Raw genomic sequence first — 19,477 nt, forward strand, 5'->3', positions numbered from 1 at the left:
TTGCCATATCTCAATAAGAAAGACAGTTAAAACTATCACGCACTTAAATGAGCCAAACCAAACCCAGCTGAAATGTCCTATGTGGCATCAAAAACACCGTCGTTGAACACACAGATTAAGAGGACATCAAAACTCATCAGGCACGAATGACCTGTGATGTTGAACAAACGATGGTTAAATCCAAGGCTCTATCAAATCCTCCAAAACCGCTACAAATATTTGAGAGTAGCGCAGGCCTTTAAAGACCATTTTAGCTCTGAAAAAACATACTCGTGTAAGCTAGATTCAAAAAGGCTAAAACACGGGCCAGGGAGTCGCGTAGCGTCAGTCTTTATTTACACGCCAAATTCTATACCTCAGGCCGAGCCCAAATTACAAAATCATTATTTTCTTTAGAAAACTCGCACTGGCTTTTACCTCGAAAGGTTTTCCAAAATAATTATTTGGTATTCACATTGAAGGAAGATTTATTTCAGCCAAATTAGTCAATTTTCGTGTGATTTTGGAGCAGTATAGCTACAAGAAATAGCTCAGCAAACGCAAACACTATGTTAGAAAAAAAAAAATTGAGTTTCCCTGGCGGGGGCAGCTGCCCCTCTGCCCCCGCGCTATGTACGGCCCTTAAAGCATGAAGATGCCTGTGGTGTTAAGCGTTTACAGTGGTTCTTCTAGGTTTGATGTCAGTTCAACTAGTAAAAGCATGCGCACCATGGCCAGCTCACCCGTTCGAACTTACCACGTAAGCGATCATAATCATTTTTTATCATTATTATAATAAAATTTTGAAATTATGGAATTTATTAAGATGATCGCAAACACCCTGATGAAAAATGCGTACTTTTTACAAAGTCAGCATTTTATTGAAATTTGCAGGCGAGATATTGGCACTTTCAAGCTCCGAGACACCATACAAATCATTTCAATATTGCCTCAGTGTTAGAAAATTTCGGAGCGAGGTATTTGCTCTTTTATGCTTTAATGGCTCCATACAAATCCTTTTCATTTTTCTACGGTCACTGTTTATTAGAACTGAGACAGAATTAAAAAGATTCGTATAGAGATATCATTTATTTGTTTTATTTTTATTGTTGGTATTTCTCACACAAGTGAGTAGTATTTTTCGCGCAAGGTGATTACCCAAGTACTATCCACTTCCGAGTAGTCGAAGAGAAACAAGATGGCTTTTTGTTTCGCCACGGTTACTTAAGAGGAAACTATTTCGGTAAACGAGGCGCCTGTTAAAAAAAAAAAAAAAACACATTAATGGCAACAAAGTTTGGTTTCATGGCATTAAATGGTAAGTTATTTAATCTTTTCAACCTCGTATTCTAAGGCGAAAATTGAAAATACAATCCCTTGTTTACGAAAACTGCCGAGAACTAAAATTACAATGAAAACAATGAAACATCTTTCAGTATGGCTTCAACAATAAGACCAATTTCACAGAAAAATTGTAGGAACTAAACAAGTATCTCCAAAAGTTTTATTTGTCTGCTAGAAAGCGAGACGGGACGTTCTACAATAAGAAATCGCTTACCGCGTGGCGCGCGAGATTTTAAAATTTCATACCATTTGTCGGTATAATTGTCAAACTAATTAATGCTTTGGTCCACTAGTTATTCAGCTTGTGTGGGATATACTAAAACAATTATTCACTTGAAAGTGATGGATATAAACCTCGCAGCTTGGCGGCTCGAAATAAATATCCATCACTATTCACCTCCACTTCGGTGAACAATTGTTAATTAAATCACCCAAAAAGACTAAAAATCTGGTAGGCGTTTTTCTTTTCACCAAACAAATACTGAATACTTGTCATGGGAGAGGATTTTGTTTATTTATTCAAAAGACGTTTGGAGGCTTAGATTAGTAGTTGAAATAAATGAATTTTATAGTTTTCGCTTCCAGAATTTTAGTGCTATAATTATTATAGTTTTCCACACATTCGTGTCTTGATAAATATATGGCGTAGCAAAAAGTTTATAAACATATGACACGCATCTTATCAAGAGAACTGAGGTTTAATTCATTTAAGTTTATGCAATTTTATTTTTTTTTAGAAATTATGATTTAAATGGCGCAGAATTTACGTGAAAAGATTATTTGGAATAAATCAGCTTGTTGCGGACAGATTTATTTTGTCTGAAGTATTCCTGAACATAATTATGTTGAGTCCAAATGTTCATTATAATGCGTTAAAGCAGCAAAAATATTTTAAAAAACGAGGGATCTTCCCTTATGGTGAGTTATAATTTCTTTTAAATATGTTAGCTTTGCAATTCAATTCAATTCAATTCAATTTTATTCACAGCTACTGCATCGAACACTGTTTCAAAAGAATCTGGAATGCATCAAAACAATCTGGAATGAGAAAGTTTCGTGTTTTTAGGAAAGTATCTGAAATTGCAAATACTTTCTCAAAACTCAGAAAGTTTCTGGTAATTGACCAATCAAAATCCACAGAGCATTCAACCGTGAAGACGGCTAATTATACCCAGACAATCAGAAAGTATCTGTGAACACTGACCAATGAGAGTGAGAGATAAAAATACCAGCAGATTACTCGTCTTAGAATGACATTAAGCTGCCTATCAGAATTATGTTCAGTAACACGTGGCGTTCCATCCCAGTAACCGCTAAAAAACGTTTGAAATGTTTGAAGGTAATTTATCATCCGACTTAATTCAAGGCCTTCTTAATTAGCGACTTCATATCTGGGGGAATAAATCGTCAAAGAAGGTGTCAAGTCTTTCATGATTCAACTGTTGTGTCTATTCCTCCTGAGAAGACAAGTCGCATTTCAACAAAATTGATTCAGTCAATCGACCGGCCAGGCTTCGGATCGAAACTAACGGCGATGAACTTCAGGAATCGGTCGATGAAATATGAAAGCAGACCGTTTCGCGTTCGCAGCGATAATTTCGTCTTTTATATGGGTATAGTTGATATTTACAGCAAGCTGCTCTTAATTTAGTTTATTCTATTTCACACCTTTACTTTGCGTATAAATTATCTTTTCTGTTACATTCTTTACTTGATAATGGTGCCAAGATGACACCGAAACGTGGTTCTGGTTTTTCGCTTATTTTTATAGTCGACTTTCATTTCGGCGAGAAAAACAAATTAAGATGACTACATAAACTTTCAGTTTTTTGGAACGCTTCCGACAAACAGGAAGAGAGAAGGGAAGCTAAAATGCGTGAATGACATAGTGATTCACGTTCTTTTCTTTGTTTACATGTCACCGTAAAACGCGTTTTGTATTCAAGAACAAATATTTACAACTTTGAAAAGGCACCTGGTACGCTTTAATTAAAAGTTGCTAATACTCTCTGAAAAATAAAAAACAGAGCAAAATGAAACCAGTCTTGTCATTAAACCGCTTTCAATTAAGGTATAGTTGGGTAATAAATAACTGCAAACTAAACCACACATGGCTGTCACGTTTAGCTGGTATTGATATGTTAAATTTGAGGTCGTGGTCTTACACTCAGAACATAAGCGACTTTGCAGTGAAGGTGAAATTATTATTGTTGTGGCTAAAACTGATGAAATTAGCAGCACTTGGCCGTTTTGTTGATTTGGCACCTCCATTAAATTAATTCCTTTCAAACTTGAAAGTGTAGTCCCTTTTAAGAAGAATCATCATTTTTAGTTCTGTTTCCGCTTTAATACAAGCATTCAGACTTAAGCGCCTGTAATGCATAAAAAATAAATATTTTTCAGTGATAATTATAAACGCTTTGGAACACCTGTCTGCTACTTGACACTCTACTAGTAACCTGGTACACAAACGAAGGCAGCGCTCAAAAACTGTTGCGTTCCCAAACGTACTCAGCAAAAATAGAGATATCCACCCTCAGACAACAGGTGAGTTCGTAACACATGGTATCATCTCAAGTAAAGGGCCCTATACGACCCTATAACTACATCGGGTTATTCGAAGAAATACTGTTATCATTGTGCGGGAGCAAAACATTGAACACACTCAAAATATTTCAGTTTTTAGGTTGGTTCAGCTAATATTAATAAGCCGCTAATACACAAAGAATTTTTTTGATTCTGATTGGCTAAGAGAAATGCAGTTTTCAGAAAACACGATGCAGTACAGAAAAAGAGGAAATTCCGTGCAAATTACGAAGATTTCCGAAGCTAATACGAAGAAACTCCAAGAGATGTCGACGGTCATCCACGGTTTTGCGAGCATCGCCGAAGTTGACCTTATGCGTAACGAAAATAGCATTAGAAGACTTCCAATGATTTCCGAAGATTACCAAAAGTATTCCGATGATTTTCGAAGATTTTCTGAAAACTTCATGTGATTTCCCTGCGTTGCTTCGACATAATGATAGGCTATCTCGCAATTTTTTTTTAATATTATAAATAAGTAATCACATTATTTTTCTCATGCATTTTTGAATAAATAACTTGTAATTGTAAGACAATAAATTGTAAGACCACAATTTGTTAGCCTTTTGAAATTTTACTCGTGCTTTTTTATTCCAAATTGCACTCGAAATCATGTGATTACCTATCCATAAAATTTCTCTGCTTTAATGATTTTAATTTACAGTAAGTTTTAGATATAAAAGGACGTTTTGGCGGAAAATTCTGCCTTCGGGTACCCAGAGAGCCTGCAGCTACATTGCTTTCTAGGGTTGGGAGCATTTTTCTGTCGTTCGTTGTTTTGCCCAATTTATTCTTTTCATTTTCGAGATATGTCATCAGGAGTAATCACCACTGTGCAGTAGAAATGTCAAATTTAAGGGATTAATTCAGTCAATGAAATGAAGAGCTACCGACCAAATCGATATCAAGGGAACACCCTCAGGGTCAGCTCTAGGCGTCCGTGCAAGAGGGTTGCCTGCTTAATGCTGCTCATAAATCTGGTACTCTGATACTGTACTCGAATTTCACTTCAAGTTTCATATTCCTTTTTTCCTAGGTTAAGGTTCCTCTACTACATAAACAATACATTCTTCAAAAAATGATTCTTCGCTTGCTGTTCCTACACATTTCTACAGTACATGCTTGCGGTAGGTTCTTCTTTACAGGGAACAAACACTTTGCCTTATTTGGACACGTCGTCAAAAATCTAACCACCAATGGAAAAATGCCTTGTCTCCTTGAGTGCCTGAACACCCCACAATGCTTTTCAATCAACAAGCACGAGGACGACGATCGAAAAGTCACGTGTGAGCTGAGCACGTCAAGCAAGATGGCGAGTCCGAACGACTTCAAACCGAGGCCAGGATTTGATTACCTTCAAACAGTTGTAAGTTAATCTGAATTACATTGTTAAAAGAAGATTTTCAAAGTGAAAGAGGCAAATGCTAATTTTTACTAACATTAATATAAACAATATTATACTGTTGTCTCTTTAGGACATGGGCACTTGTGACGATGATATTTGCTATCATAAAGCAGGTAACAGTTCTCCATTCTGCAAATACAGAAGCCCATTACTCGGAAACGTACAACGGCATACTAGGCTTTCACATATCAGTCTATTTTTAGATACGCATAGAATACTTCCCGGTTCCGGTTCAAATGGGAATTATGTAAAGCTTGAGACTGGCTAGGAAGGCTCCAGTGGGAGAGTGGATTTGTGGGAACTTTGATCTAAAAAAACTACATTGTAGGTAGGTGAAAACGAAGTGACACGAACTTATAGCAGTTGTACGCTTCGCGTAATAGACTCCTGAAAAATCTCTTTTGAGAAGCAATGAATACAATTCATTACAAAAAAGAATCTACACTCGAGGAAAAAAAACAGGTGTCAATCAACTTTAAGCGAAAACTAAAAACCTTTATCCTCACAAATCAAATATAGATATTAAAGATTTTTGTGTTTTCTACTCTTTACTAATTAGTATTTTCTCTCTTGATCTGTCTGATGTTATTACTATAACATCAGGAACCCCGGAACCGGGGAGCAGGGTTGGCGCAGTGTTTGAGCACTCGCCTTCCACCTATGTGGCCCGGGTTCGATTTCCGGACTCGGCGTCATAAGTGGGCTGAGTTTGTTGGTTCTCTACTCTGCTCCGAGAGGTTTTTCTCCGGGTTCTCCGGTTTTCCCCTCTCCTCAAAAAACCAAGATTTGATTTGATTTGATTTGATTTGATTTGTAATTAGCTTTCTTGGATTGTAAAGCGCCTTTGATCATTTAGATGTTAAAGGGCGCTATATAAGTATTAAAATTTAATTTTTTTAATTTTAATTTAATTTAGTTGTAGCTCGTTCCTTGCCCTATTATATGAATAAATAATTTAACGTAGATTATCATAATTTCATATATCGCCTGAGTTATAATTAACAGTTAGTAAGGGGGGTCTGCTCGATAAGCCCAGAAAGGCTTTTGAGACTTCCTGCTCAATACTGTCACTACACTGATGGATGAAATATTGTAATAGTTGATGATCTTGGGCGAATGAATAAAAAATTAAAAAAAGATTCACTCTGTTTCACGTCATCACATTATTTACTACCCAAAACAGTAAGTCATTTAAATTATTGTCGCTTACAATGGCATTTATGTGAAACTTCGGGCAACAGAAATTAATCAAGAGTCTAAGAAATTAAAGAACCTTGATTACAATTTAAAATTCTCCCTCTGACACTCAGAGCCATACGAGGAGCTACTTGAGCGTAATGCAATTTTAGTGTAACTTGTTTCTTTTTCAAAGGTATTAGCCAATAGGCTACGTTGTAAATTCGAGATTACATTTAATCTGTGTATGGGTATGTACGTCTTGTCCCTTTACTGTTCTTAGCGAGCGAAGAAAGTTTATTTATTTTTTTTTTTTTTACATTTCCTGATCAGCTCTTCGTGATGGATGGTTCCGAATTGGTTCCAAACTTTACAAGTTCTTTCCAGAAAGAAAAACTTGGAAACAAGCCAGACAGGTTTGCCAAGCAGAAGGAGGTGAACTGGTGACCATTGGAAGCGAGCGGGAAAATGGATTTGTTTTTGAGATGTTTGCAAAGGACAAAACCAATGCAAGTCATCCAGGTAAAATTTTTATTGTTAATTAATTAAGTTATTTTTTTATATTTGTCATTTTTGGCTGAAAATGTTATCTCTTCTGATTTTGTACGCCTGTTAGCAATCAGTTTCACCGCTTTTATTTATTAGAAAACTCTTCGGAAAATGTACGCTTCCCCTATTTTCGTTTAAAATCCGCTGTTTTTGGTATTTCAGTATTGGAGGGAATTTTGAGATTCATTTTGAAATAATAAAATCAGCTTCAGATACAAAGCTAACGGCAGCTGACCCTTGCACTCCATAGGATTATATCGGGAGGGAGGGGTGAGGGTGTGGTTTATAAGCAGAATGATTTTAGCGTCTGACATTTAAGTGGGGGGGGGGAGGCTTTTATATTTGTGGTGGAAGGGGTATATTCGGTGTAGGTGTTTTCAAGTTGTCATGAAACGACGGTATTAATAGCAGCTTAAAATATCTCGGGGACATTATCGAAATATTTTTCGCTTATGAATTGCAGATCCGTATAGAGTGATAGCCCACTGGAAACTTGACGGGAATGATACGGACATCACGTGAGATGTGGTTTTATGAAATATACTGATGTGTCGTACAATAAGTGTTTTGGCTTAGTGACCCAGCCTTTGAGCGGAGCCGAGGCTGCATTTGATACAAACCTCAGTACTTTGATATGTAAATGCAAACTAGTCTGCCTCGCTTCCACTCAAAGGCAAGGTCACCAAGCACTCAACTGTTAAATGGGCTGTTACATATAGGATAGAAAGAAACCTGCTTATCCATATATCGTCATCATCTTACGTCTTTATCTCACCATGTGTTCGACAGGGTGGGAACAACAGCCCTCTATTCTGGTCTATTTTTATATTGTTGAACAGCGTTCCAGCTCTTCCACCCAAACTCACTAATTTCTTTATCTGCCAAGTTTATCTGATACATAACCTTTTTGATAAAAGGTCTGGAAAAAGACAGCACCGGTTGCTACCTCACATTGACAGATTGTAAAATCAAAGGTGATTACAAAATAAAAAGTACTGATTACCTTTTTGACGCCAAAGCAGACTTTGGCAATCAGAATGTGATTTCACTTAGGGAAGGGAGAGAATAAATACTATTGATTCTTTGTCTCTTTTTTGGCAAAAACTAAGATCAGAGGTGGCAGTATCCCGTTGTTAACGACTGACTGTTCTCGTGACTGTGACTCCAGTGGCAAGGAAAATGTTGACCACAGCTGCTGGTGTCACAATGTATCTGAAAAAAAGTGTTTTCCTTTAATCATATAGATTGGTCAATGGCGCCGAATACCGGAAGGAAGGTGGGAGGAAATATCTGTACCTCAACGGATCTGGCGAGTACGCTACCACCCCAGCCAGGAATTTTCGCGATGGAAGCTTCACACTCGCTAGCTGGGTGAAACTTTTAGTTCGTAATAATGAATGGGCACCAGTATACTCCATATGGCCTCCTACAGAGAAACAGTTCCTTTTTATGGCCGGTCATAACGGAAAAGTGTTCTTTGCAGCTGTTAATAGCGATGGAGGATTTAAACCTTTATTTGAGACAATGTAAAGTACATTTTTTTCTTTGATTAATGCAATCGAAACTGTTTCATTTACTTGTTTTAATTGCTTCGATCGAGTTTTGATTGGTTTATTATGTTGTCCACGTATTTGCGATTGATTAGAGTGTGCACTTTAGATTTCGTTTTCCGATACGGAATAAAAAAGCAATCAATTTGTTTTATTTCTTCAGTCCACCTCCAATAGATACATGGTTTCACGCCGCTGTAGTCTGGGACCGAGCACGGAACGAGGTTAACATTCATGTAAACGGCACCAAAGTGGGCACCGAAGCTGTACAGGCGCACTGGTTCATAAAGGACAGATCACACGTCACACACGACATAGGTTATAAAAGGGATTACGGCGAGTTGCTGAATGGCTACCTGGGAGATTTAACAGTGTTTGGAGACGCACTTAATGAGGACGGCATTAGAAGTATCTCAGGTTAGTTTTAAGTTTTGTCTTTTATTCGGCTCACAGCAATGACCGATAGGTCATCTTACAGTTGTGTCCTTAGTGACCTGGCCTTAGATTGGAAGCGAGGCTGAGGGTAACCTTGTTTTGATACCTCAGTGCTTTTCATATGTAAATGAAAACTTGTTAGCATAAGAACAGCATGATCAACATATGAAAAGCAGTGACGTTTGTATCAAAACAAGGTCATCCCAGCCTCGCTTCCAGTCCAAGGCCAGGTCACTAATTCTTTCCTTCCCTTTCTGTGAACAAGTTTGCCTACTGGGTCAGGAGTTTCCTCATAATACCTTTGAACATATACCTCATAAAAATCAAATTTTCCGTGTGATTATTTTTGTTCAAAATTTTGCTTTACTTTTCTTCTCTAGGTAGTTCTTGTAAATTAAAAAAAAAAAATGGGAAATTTCCCTTTTTAAACTTCAGTTAGACAGTTACTTTGGAGCTATGAATGACCAACTTTAATCTTCGCTAATTTAAATCGATCGTGCACCGTTGATTGATAGAGAAATGATCCTGGTCTGCCCTAGAAAGCCTTTCATAGCACTTCTTCGTGCCAGTTAAGACTACTCAAAAAAGTCTTTGTTAATCGCATTAGAGTACAATATTTTTGACAATGGAGATATATGGTTAAGAGGAAAAATTAGTGAAATTTGTCTGTATATTTCAGACGACTATCCGAACAACAGAGGGGTCTGGATTGGGCTGAATGACATCAACAGAACAGGATCGTACCATTGGAGTGCCAACACTGGTGTCGCTTTCACCAAATGGACATCCGGGCAACCTGATCAGCGTTACAATATTCAGCATTGCGTGACACTTATGGATGATGGCACTGGTTATTGGGAAGATGTTAATTGTGATCACAAATTGGCGTTTATTTGTCAGAAAAATGCATAAACGCCTGAGTAGCAACTGTATATTAAAAGTGTTTTTTTAGATCACATGGAGTACGTGACAGTAGTGGGTAACAAGAAGACGTTATCTGTATTCATTTGTTAGATAATGCTAGAGTGGTTCCCTAGTAACACGCTAGTGGACGTTCTGTTTACAATAACATGGAGTGTGTGACAGTAGTGGGTAACAAGAACACGTTATCTGTGATTCATTGTTCAAAATAGTGCCTATAGTGATTCCCAGTAACACGCTAGTAGAAGCCAAGGAACTTGGCTTGGCGAATAACCAGCCTTTTTGACTTCACGCTTGGGCAATATCCCATATAAATTGACTTCACGAACAGTTTAATGCATACTGATGTACTTTTCAAGTGTGCTTGGAACCAAGCCCAAGTAACGAAGTCCAAAGGTTTTGACTGCCCTGGCACAAATACACTTTAAGTCCAGTTTGCGTTTACTAGAAACGGAATCCAGCGCGCCCCATCACTTTGAGCAATGTCCATGGCTGTTTTACCATCATTGTTGACAAAATCATGATGGGCACCTCCATCTAACAAAACCTCCAAAGTGTTAGTCAAAAGATGGAAATTGTCACAACCTGGTTTCAAAGTTGCAGCTATGTGGAGAGGAGTATTTCCATTGTTGTTGATGGCATTGGGATCAAACCCAACTTTTAAGAGAAGCCCCATTGTACCTGCACATGGAAATTTAAAAAGTGGCCCGCGGTCGTTGTAGAACAGGTACTCCTTTCCAGTAGCCATCAGCGGCCAGGTGTAACAGTGTATTTCCTTTCCTATCGCGAGGATTCAAACCCAAACGCTTCTGTACCAACGCCGATATAAATGTGCTGGTATCCCCTTCACCAACTTCAATTTTAACAAACAATTGCAAAAGTCTAAAAGAGGTTCAATCAGGTCATGCAGGTCGCTTTTCATCAATAGCAACTCTCCTTCAAACTCTTCCAGTGGTTGAATTTGAAGTTCTCTCCATGTTTCTGTTCGTTTCTCGAACACCAAAATCGTTTTCCCTAGCCATTCAAGCACAGTCTCTTGGCTGGGAGGTTCATTACGGCTTATCATGATGCGAAAACATTTAGTGAGCACAGTAAATTCAAGCTGAACGAATAATTACATACCTGGGCCAACTGCGTTGCATGTCTCTGCAGTCTAATGCAAATATCGAAGTTTTCACGAAAATCGTAGTATTGCGCAACAGTGTTAAGTGGGTGAATAAGTTCTTTGTTGTTTGGTCCAACGATTCGTTCTCTGATAATAAGGCTTTCCATAAGAATGGCATCAACATTGCCTTCTATCCGAGCAAGTTCCTCTGGAGTTTCACTCTCTTTTCTATTCTGATAAGCTTCAACAGATTTCGTCGGTTGTTTTAACAAAGGATTTGTAGGGTCTTGGAATCTCTCTACCATACCACGCTTCATGAAATGAAATGACAGCGATGTTTTATCCATCCCATTGAGCTGAAAATAGTCTTTTATAGTAAGAAAAGAGGCAACAAGGAGTTCCAGGGCTTCAATTCTGTGTTCCTTTGTGCATTCTGGTCTTTCGATAAGATCCTCAACCACTGAAACCTTGTACTCATTACTGGCGAGCAAAAGAGGAATTAATCCATTCTTGTCTTGCAACTCCAGGGATGCTCCAAGGGTCAGCAATTTGTTAATAACTTTTAACTGGTTCCGACACCTGAAGTCATAATTTTAATGTTCAATGGCGCAATGAAGAGCTGTATTGCCGGCTTCATCCTGGACATTAATGTCTGCGCCATGTTGGACAAGAAATGTCACTAGGTCTTCGCGTAGATTACTATAACTTCCGCATGCTACCATCAGAGGGGTCCTTTTCGAAAACTCACTCGTGCGTGCGTGCGTTTACATCTGCTCCGTTTTTAACCAAACAACTCAGAACAGAAAGACGCCCAAATTTAACAGCAACGCATAAAGGAGTTGATTTACCGTATAGAGACATTGTTGCCCTACCTTCGATGTCTGCTTTGTACTTTAAAAGGTTAATTTCTTAAGCTATTCTTTCCAAGATGGTAGATTTGCCGTCACTTGTAACATAGTCGGCGAATGGGTAATAGATCAGAAATTGGCGAAAACGTTGTTCCTCTGCCGCAAATAGCCTGCAATACTATGTACGCCCATTTTTGGCCGACCTCAGGGCTAGCGCTAAATGACTTTTTTCCGCAGTTTATTATAGGAGAGATCATGATTTGCTGGAAAGAGCCATAGTCAAACAAGAAGGACTGGATGTTAGCCGGCTCATAGACGATTAAGGTGCAATGGGGAGAGGAAAGAAATAATTATTTTCCTTTTCCTCCCACTCTTCCCGATTCCTAATTGACTAGGTTAAGAGAATTGACGATCGCTGCTGAAAATCAACCTAAAATGCCCTCACTGCATGCCCAGTCAACTGGACTGAAATGGTAGATTATTGGATGATTTTGTGTGCAGAACGGTTACTTCTGAATCAACTAACAGACACCCAAGCTATCCAGAAAAAAAGTTATCCTTTTTACTGCATTTTACATCCACGAAATTTGTTTTGAACTGTACCGTTTTGCGCGTTATTGACATTGTACGAATTGGATTCGGATGATAAAAGAAACAAACAAAACAAAACAATTATTCCATGCATAAAAAATAAGACGTACAGCGCTCTTATATAATTGTTTCATCCACAGACCCAAGAGTAATTGAGTGATAATTCAAGGTCTTTCCACTGGCATGGACAGAGATAAGAAGGAGAAGGTATTTTTTCTTGCATCAATCTTATGATTAGATAGCAAAAGTCTCTTCTTACTGGAGGCTCTTGACATGCAATCTTTACATTAGCGGCGGCTTTCTATTAAGCAACTTGGACGGCAATTAGAACTTTTAAAACGCACCTGCTGTGCTTTAATTAAAAGTTGGTAACTGGCTTGCTGAACAAATAGAGGAAAAAATCACGTTAGTCGTACGTAATCTCTTCTAAGGTAGGTAGATAAAAATTAGTCCAAATACTGTTGATACAGCTACGTTTAGTTTAGTTCAGTGTGTTAAAGTTCTGATCATGGTCTTCGAATTGTACAAACTGGACTGAAAATTTTACAGTTACAGATTTTACAAATTTTAAAATCATCGTTGTTACAACAGAGACCGTGACAATCCACAAGGACTACCGTTTTGCTTTATAGCCCTTCTGTTAAATTAATTCTGTTGAGACTAAAGAAACAAAGAGTAACGTTGATCAGTTTAATAACGCTTTAGGTTTTCAATATCGCTCAAAAACAAGCATTCAAATCTACGTGGCGCGTAACATATCCTACGGTTTAAGAATATTGTTATCACCTTTATCGGACATCTGGTCTGCTAATTGAAAGATTGCCCTAGTTTAGTTTGGTGACACGGTAGACACATGAACGCAGCGTTAAATTCACCCTTTGGAAATTATACTAACTTCAGACAACAAGGAGTTCGCAAGATATGATTATACACTATTAAAGTCTTCCCTCCTTGTATCCTGCATCTTACGCAAACATGACTGCGAGGGCAACACGAACATCAGAAAACAAAAGGAGAGTAAAATGAATCGCTCCGTGCGTTCGTAAAAATTTAAGTACATTTCTTTGACGCGTCCTCTGCAAAACAACAGCGTGTGATGGCCAAGTTCAAAGTTTCGGGGTGAACGCGAGAACACGAAAGTGACTTTTTATTTAATAAGTGGATTTTTCTCACAGAAATAATTAAAGTGAATTATCAAGTTAAGCCTTGAAATTTGGCCTTCTCTCAACTGCGAGGCAATTGCAGCTGACAATCGTGCAGGTGCACTAATCTAAGGTTTTACCGGTTAAGTAACTGTTTATCGAGGATTTATTGACTGATACCCTTTTTGCCCTAATAAGGCGCAAAATATGTCATTTTGTAAGTGGCAGAGGCATGCCTTTTGTGAAGAGAAAATGGGAATCAGCATGGCTTAAAAAAAAAACAGATTGGAAACAACAGGAGCTTAAAGCAAGACAAACGTTAATTAATATCACCTGATGATACATCTCTTTTTTACTTTAAACAGTGATGAAGCAATAAAAAACCTTTACAACTACTGTCAAAAAACGTATGATGTATAGCTGGCGCACGGAACGGTAATATTACCGCAGCTGAGCTTACAGTCAAATCTCTCCAAGACGAGTCACCATCGCTCGACACTTAACACCTGACACTAAACAATTTCTGATTTTAAATCTAACAGAAATCACTTGACACGGATGCATACATACATTGCATTTCACGCTGTGGTTGCCTATTCACAAAAACAGCAGTTTTTACTGGGGAGAGATACATTCAGCACATCAAACATCATCAATTTAAAAATAATGCCTTTTGTGTCCTATGCCAGTACTCCAACCCAAGATACGAGGAGGACGACAGAGTGTGATATCCAACTGCATCTCAGTGATGGATTTCTAGTTTTTTGATAATCGAATACAGAGGCTTTCATTACTGAGTGTCAACACTAATTCGAGTTCATTGGTTTGCTTTGTTGTTGTTGTTTTTTATTTTCTTCCCTTTACACTCGTGGTCATTTTCAATCAATTGGTAGTGTCAGAACGCAACCAAAGCCACGCGCGTTTTCCCGTGCCGTGGTCAAGTTACATCAAACTTTACGTGCATTTCATTATGTTCTATAGGTGGCTCTAGGAAAGGGAGGGGGAGGGGGGCTATAGTTTTTGCCAAACCTGAGGCCCCTGGGCCTGGGGTGTCGAGATATTTCTTTCACGAAGGGAGGCAAGTCGAGCGTTTCGCTTAATGAATTATTAATGAGTTTGAGAGACTTCGATATCAAACATTTATTTTACAGTTAGTTAAGAACTATGGCCTTATTATTTTATGTGTTGTGTTTCCTCTTTGTTGTTAGGTTACAGTGGCGCTTCTATTTCAAAGTGTCTTCTGCAAAAATGATTCTTCACTTGTTGCTCCTACACATTTCTACAGTACATGCTTGTGGCAGGTTCTTCTTCATTGGCGACAAAAACTTTGCCTTATTTGGACATGTCATCAAAAACATAACAACCAGTGGAAAAATGCCGTGTCTCCTTGAGTGCCTGAACACCCCACAATGCATTTCCATCAACAAGCACGAGGACGACGATCGAAAAGTCACGTGTGAGCTGAGCAAGTCAAGCAAGGAGGCAAGTCCAAACGACTTCAAACCGAGGCCAGGATTTGATTACCTCCAAACAGTTGTAAGCTAATCTGAATTGTCTAAACGAATTTTGAATTTTACAAAGTTGATTTGAAACACATATTTTTTACCAACACTAATATTGAACATTACGATAATATTATTTTTTTAGGCGATTGATCAATGTAACGATGATATTTGCCATCACAAAGCAGGTACAGTGTTAAAGTTCTCTAAAATAAGAAAGTTTAAGGGTTGGTTGCCAAAAAGAATCTTAATCAGAAGTCATCACTGTCAAGTTGGTTTCTTGCGACTAGTTTCAAACTGAACGGCCTGTGCTTTTTCAAGCGAACATTCTAAAGAACGACTGAGAAAGCGTGGATCAACCAGGCGTCAAAAAAGAAAAATTACTTCACTTACCGTAACTTAGCTCATTTCTTTATCGATTATGATTACTTTTCGTTAAATTTCGGCGCTTTCCCAGAAATCCAAGATGGCGGATACAAGATGGCCACTATTTGGCAATCATGACGAAATTACAACGTCATATGACCGGTCTAGGCGTAATCGATTCGCCAATCATGTTTATGTAAACAGACCGCATGGGTTCACACAAACAAATCAGACATTATTGTAAGCACAAAGCTAGAATTTTTCGATCATTTCACTTTTGATTATGCTTGTGTCAAGCATGTTTTCACAGTCAAACAAGAGCTCTTGTGCCAGCGCTTATGGTGGCTCAAGAAATGCTTTAAGGGCGTGACCGTCGCAGATCCTGCCGGACGATCCCTGCTAGCTTAAGGCACAAAATCCCTACTCCTAACGAGATCGGCCAACTTCCAATGCACCAAAACTAATTGACTATGAAGATGATTTTGCAGAGGTTGTCAAAACCAACGTTAACGGTCCTCTGAAAGAAATGACATACATGCCTCCAAGCCAGCCGCTTTTTTTAATTTTGCGAGAAGCCCGAGGACGAGGTTGTATAAATTTGTTGTTGTTGTTGTTGTTTAAAAGTTTGTTTAGAGTATCTTTTGATAATAAAAATTAATTGCTTACGATCAATTCCAAAACCAGACCACAAGATAAGTGCAGCTGACAATTTTCAGTTGTCAGAAGCCATTTTAGTTCTCAGTTATCAATGAAGAAATCGATTCAATTTTCGTAGTATCACAAATTAAATTCTAATAAGCTCAATAATCGTTTTAATCTTAGCTGACAGTCAAAACGTTGTCTTTCGACTCTCCATGACATGTTTCCTTGTTTTGTTTCTTTGTTTGTTTCTTGAACAGTAATGTCACAGATAAAACTTGGTCCCATTTCGCAGCGGTCTGGGACAGAACGACACATGAGGTTTATATTTACCAGAATAGCATCAAAGTAGGTACAAAGGCTGTACAGGGAGACTGGTACCTAGCTGACCGTTCTCCCACATTGTACGATATTGGTTTGAAAAGGGATACTGGAGAAACGATGGACGGTTTCCTAGGGGATGTAATGGTATTGGGAGAGGCACTAAATGAAGATGGTGTCAACAGGATCTTAGGTATGTTACTGTCGCTCATTGGTTGTTTTCTTTGCAAACACTGTAAAATCTCCCAAAATATCTGAGATGTTTAAGGGAATGTATGTATTATGGTATCTTTCAGTATATCGCTTGAAACCTTAAAATACAAATGATAGAAAAGAATGAAGTGGCATGAACTCAGGATTCAATCGTATTGCTCTATCAAAAGTAACTAAGCTTCTTCCTCTTTCCATGCCGCCAGTTTTGCATTTCATTTTTGCAAAATTTCACACCTTAATTACTTCAAGCAGTTACAAAAGTAAAATTTCTAACTTGTTTTTACGATGATTTCTGGCTATTGCCTTGTTTACTGCTCAATAAGTGATAGAAATAACAATTCGTCTTCCCTGTTTAACTTACTTTTGTAGTGCACCTTGACAGCTTCTTGTTTCGAATATTTCAAAAGAAACAGCAAAACACAAAGATTATACATCCAAACCCAAACGTTCTAATCATTTGCGACAAAATAAACAGTGTTACGGCAAAGAACCGCTTATTACATTTAATTTTAATTGGTCCCTATTCAAGCCCACTAGGATCAAAACGATTAAGCCATGAAACTATAACCTTACACCTTAACAGGGAACGATGGCAAAAAGTGCAGTCTTCAAAAAAAAAAAACTTGACATTTTTTTTTTCTTAAGACGACTATGCAAGGGACAGAGGAGTCTGGATCGGATTAAATGACGTCACAAAGGGAGGATCGTACAAGTGGAGTGACAGCACGAGCCTCGTTTTCACCAAATGGGCATCTAGGCAACCCGATAAACGTTACAACAGCCAGCATTGCGGGACAATGATGGATGACAACAGTGGCCATTGGGAAGATGTTAACTGTAATCTCCGACTGGCGTTTATTTGTCAGAAAAACACTTGAACATTACACAAAATGATCTTGTGATAGATTGCATTACGATAATCAAGACTGCATGATAATTATCTGTAATGATCATCAGTATTGTCATTGGGATGTCAAAATACATACCCTCGATTGCAAAAACGTTGACACCTAAAAAGCATTAACCGTGAACGATGAGACCCAATGGCTTTATGGGTATAAGTGTACTAAATTTATTTGCATAATATTCTATTCTCGTGCGACAGTTGACTGGACCAAAATTAATTGCACGCGGTGAATGATAAAAACTGTCCAAGCTTTCCTTAAAGTGTCCAAGTTGCCAAACAAGGGCCAATTTGAGTGATATGGCGATTTGCTTAATTTCAAATCAGTCAATGAACTTAAGCAATATTTGGAAGAAAATTATTCGGAAGAATTAAGTCAGCACTGTATTCTTTCTTGCAAAGAATGAGAATGGTAAATTATTGATTATGGAAATGAGGTTATTGTCTAAACACTACCCACAAATCCGTTGGGTCTCATCGTTCACGGTTTATACTTTTTAGGTGCCAACGTTTTTGCAATCGAGTGTATGCTCTTTTTTCTCTGTTGAAAACGTGGTAAATACGAAACCAATTCACAGGCTAAATAAGTAACATACTCATTTATAAATATGTCAGAAATGGCACACATTTCTCTCTTTCTAAATAATTATTTTAGCACGGGTACTTAGAAGGTTCCGAGAACAAGGTACTGCACTCCTGCCAAAACTTTTTTGTTAGTTGTATTAATTATAAAGAAACAAAGAAACACCTAAAATGTTTTCGCTAATTACCTTTAGAAAATAACCAGCATACACTTATCGTTTTCCCCCCTTCATTTACGAAAGAAATAGGCCTAGCTAACAGTAATACTGACGTCGAATTTGAGTCGCGCGGAACCGTGCAATTTAATAATTATAAGTTGTAAATAAACAAAGAAACAATACAATGATTGCTTCACTCAGTCGCAGGAGTGCTCGATGCAAAAACATGCAGAGCGAAATATAAAGTTAAGATAGAAAATGTAACACAGTGTTACATTTTCTATCTTAACTTTATAAGTTGTAAATAAGGATTTATAACCTACTGATTCGCAAAGGTGTCCTGAGTTAAGATCAATGTTGTTTCAAAAAGAGAGGATTTTTCTTATTCAAACGGTGCTGAGGTTGCAGCGATCGTACACTAAGGTGGATAAATGATCTAGCAAGAATCGCATCTGTACTCTGCATCCGATATGTTGCCACTTGACCAGTCAGAGACATTTGTAACTCAAAATCATTCAAGCAAAATGAAGGTGCCATAATCTCTATGATGTTAAAAACTATTACTTAATCATTTATGTTCTTGGCAACTTTGAGATAATTAAAAAGAAAGATTTTAAAGGGGCATTATCACCTATTTATGGTTTTGGTTGTTTTGAATGGCCAAAAAAACATATTTTAATTTCTGAGCTTAAATTTAATTCGACGAGACCGCAGTGCTACGCATATTAAATTGAGTCTTGTAGAAACACTCGCCTCAACCAATCATATTGCTTATTTGCTAAAAGAGTTTTCGGTATAGCACCACGATACTGTATGGACACAGCTACAGGAAAATGAGCTGAGCTGTAATTTAGATAGGGCCCCAAATTTATGCCAATGCTTCCCCTTGTGCCGCTTTTCCTCGTTCCCAGAGCCCTCGCGGTTTTCTTAATTGCTGCGATTCAACCGCTGACCCTGACACAAACATCCGGCTACACTTTGCTGCTGTTTGTACAAGTGGTCCCTGCACTATTCAAGAGTGCTTAAACGATCGTAGGCTCTGGGAACGAGGATGAGTACCACTGACAGATGCCTGTGACTCTGCGCACCTTGAAAAAGACTGGGACTAAAAGTAGTGGAAACTGTACAAGTATTTCGCAGTAGTTAACAGCCAGGCCCCAG

The 19,477-nt window shown here is 38.1% G+C and overlaps 1 protein-coding gene across 1 annotated transcript; it reads left to right on the forward strand.

Moving 5' to 3' along the window:
- Window positions 1-5,113: 5,113 nt before the first annotated feature.
- Window positions 5,114-10,140, forward strand: LOC146465043 (uncharacterized). Its single transcript, XM_085129000.1, has 7 exons — window positions 5,114-5,275; window positions 5,385-5,427; window positions 6,824-7,012; window positions 7,503-7,557; window positions 8,284-8,565; window positions 8,753-9,006; window positions 9,704-10,140. The coding sequence occupies exons 1-7, from the start codon at window positions 5,114-5,116 to the stop codon at window positions 9,934-9,936; spliced, it is 1,218 nt and encodes a 405-aa protein (XP_084985126.1). The 3' UTR covers window positions 9,937-10,140.
- The last annotated feature ends 9,337 nt before the right edge of the window (window positions 10,141-19,477 follow it).

This window comes from Pavona decussata, unplaced genomic scaffold (assembly GCF_977016875.1).
Source record: "Pavona decussata unplaced genomic scaffold, jaPavDecu1.1 SCAFFOLD_157, whole genome shotgun sequence".
Lineage (NCBI taxonomy): Eukaryota > Metazoa > Cnidaria > Anthozoa > Scleractinia > Agariciidae > Pavona > Pavona decussata.

Bases quoted from the DNA above. Each gene is read 5' to 3' on its own strand.
- LOC146465043 (XM_085129000.1), top strand. From the start codon at position 5,114: ATGCCTTGTCTCCTTGAGTGCCTGAACACCCCACAATGCTTTTCAATC. The intron at 7,558-8,283 runs GTGAGATGTGGT...TTAATCATATAG, and splicing joins GGGAATGATACGGACATCAC to ATTGGTCAATGGCGCCGAAT. The intron at 8,566-8,752 runs GTAAAGTACATT...TTATTTCTTCAG, and splicing joins AAACCTTTATTTGAGACAAT to TCCACCTCCAATAGATACAT.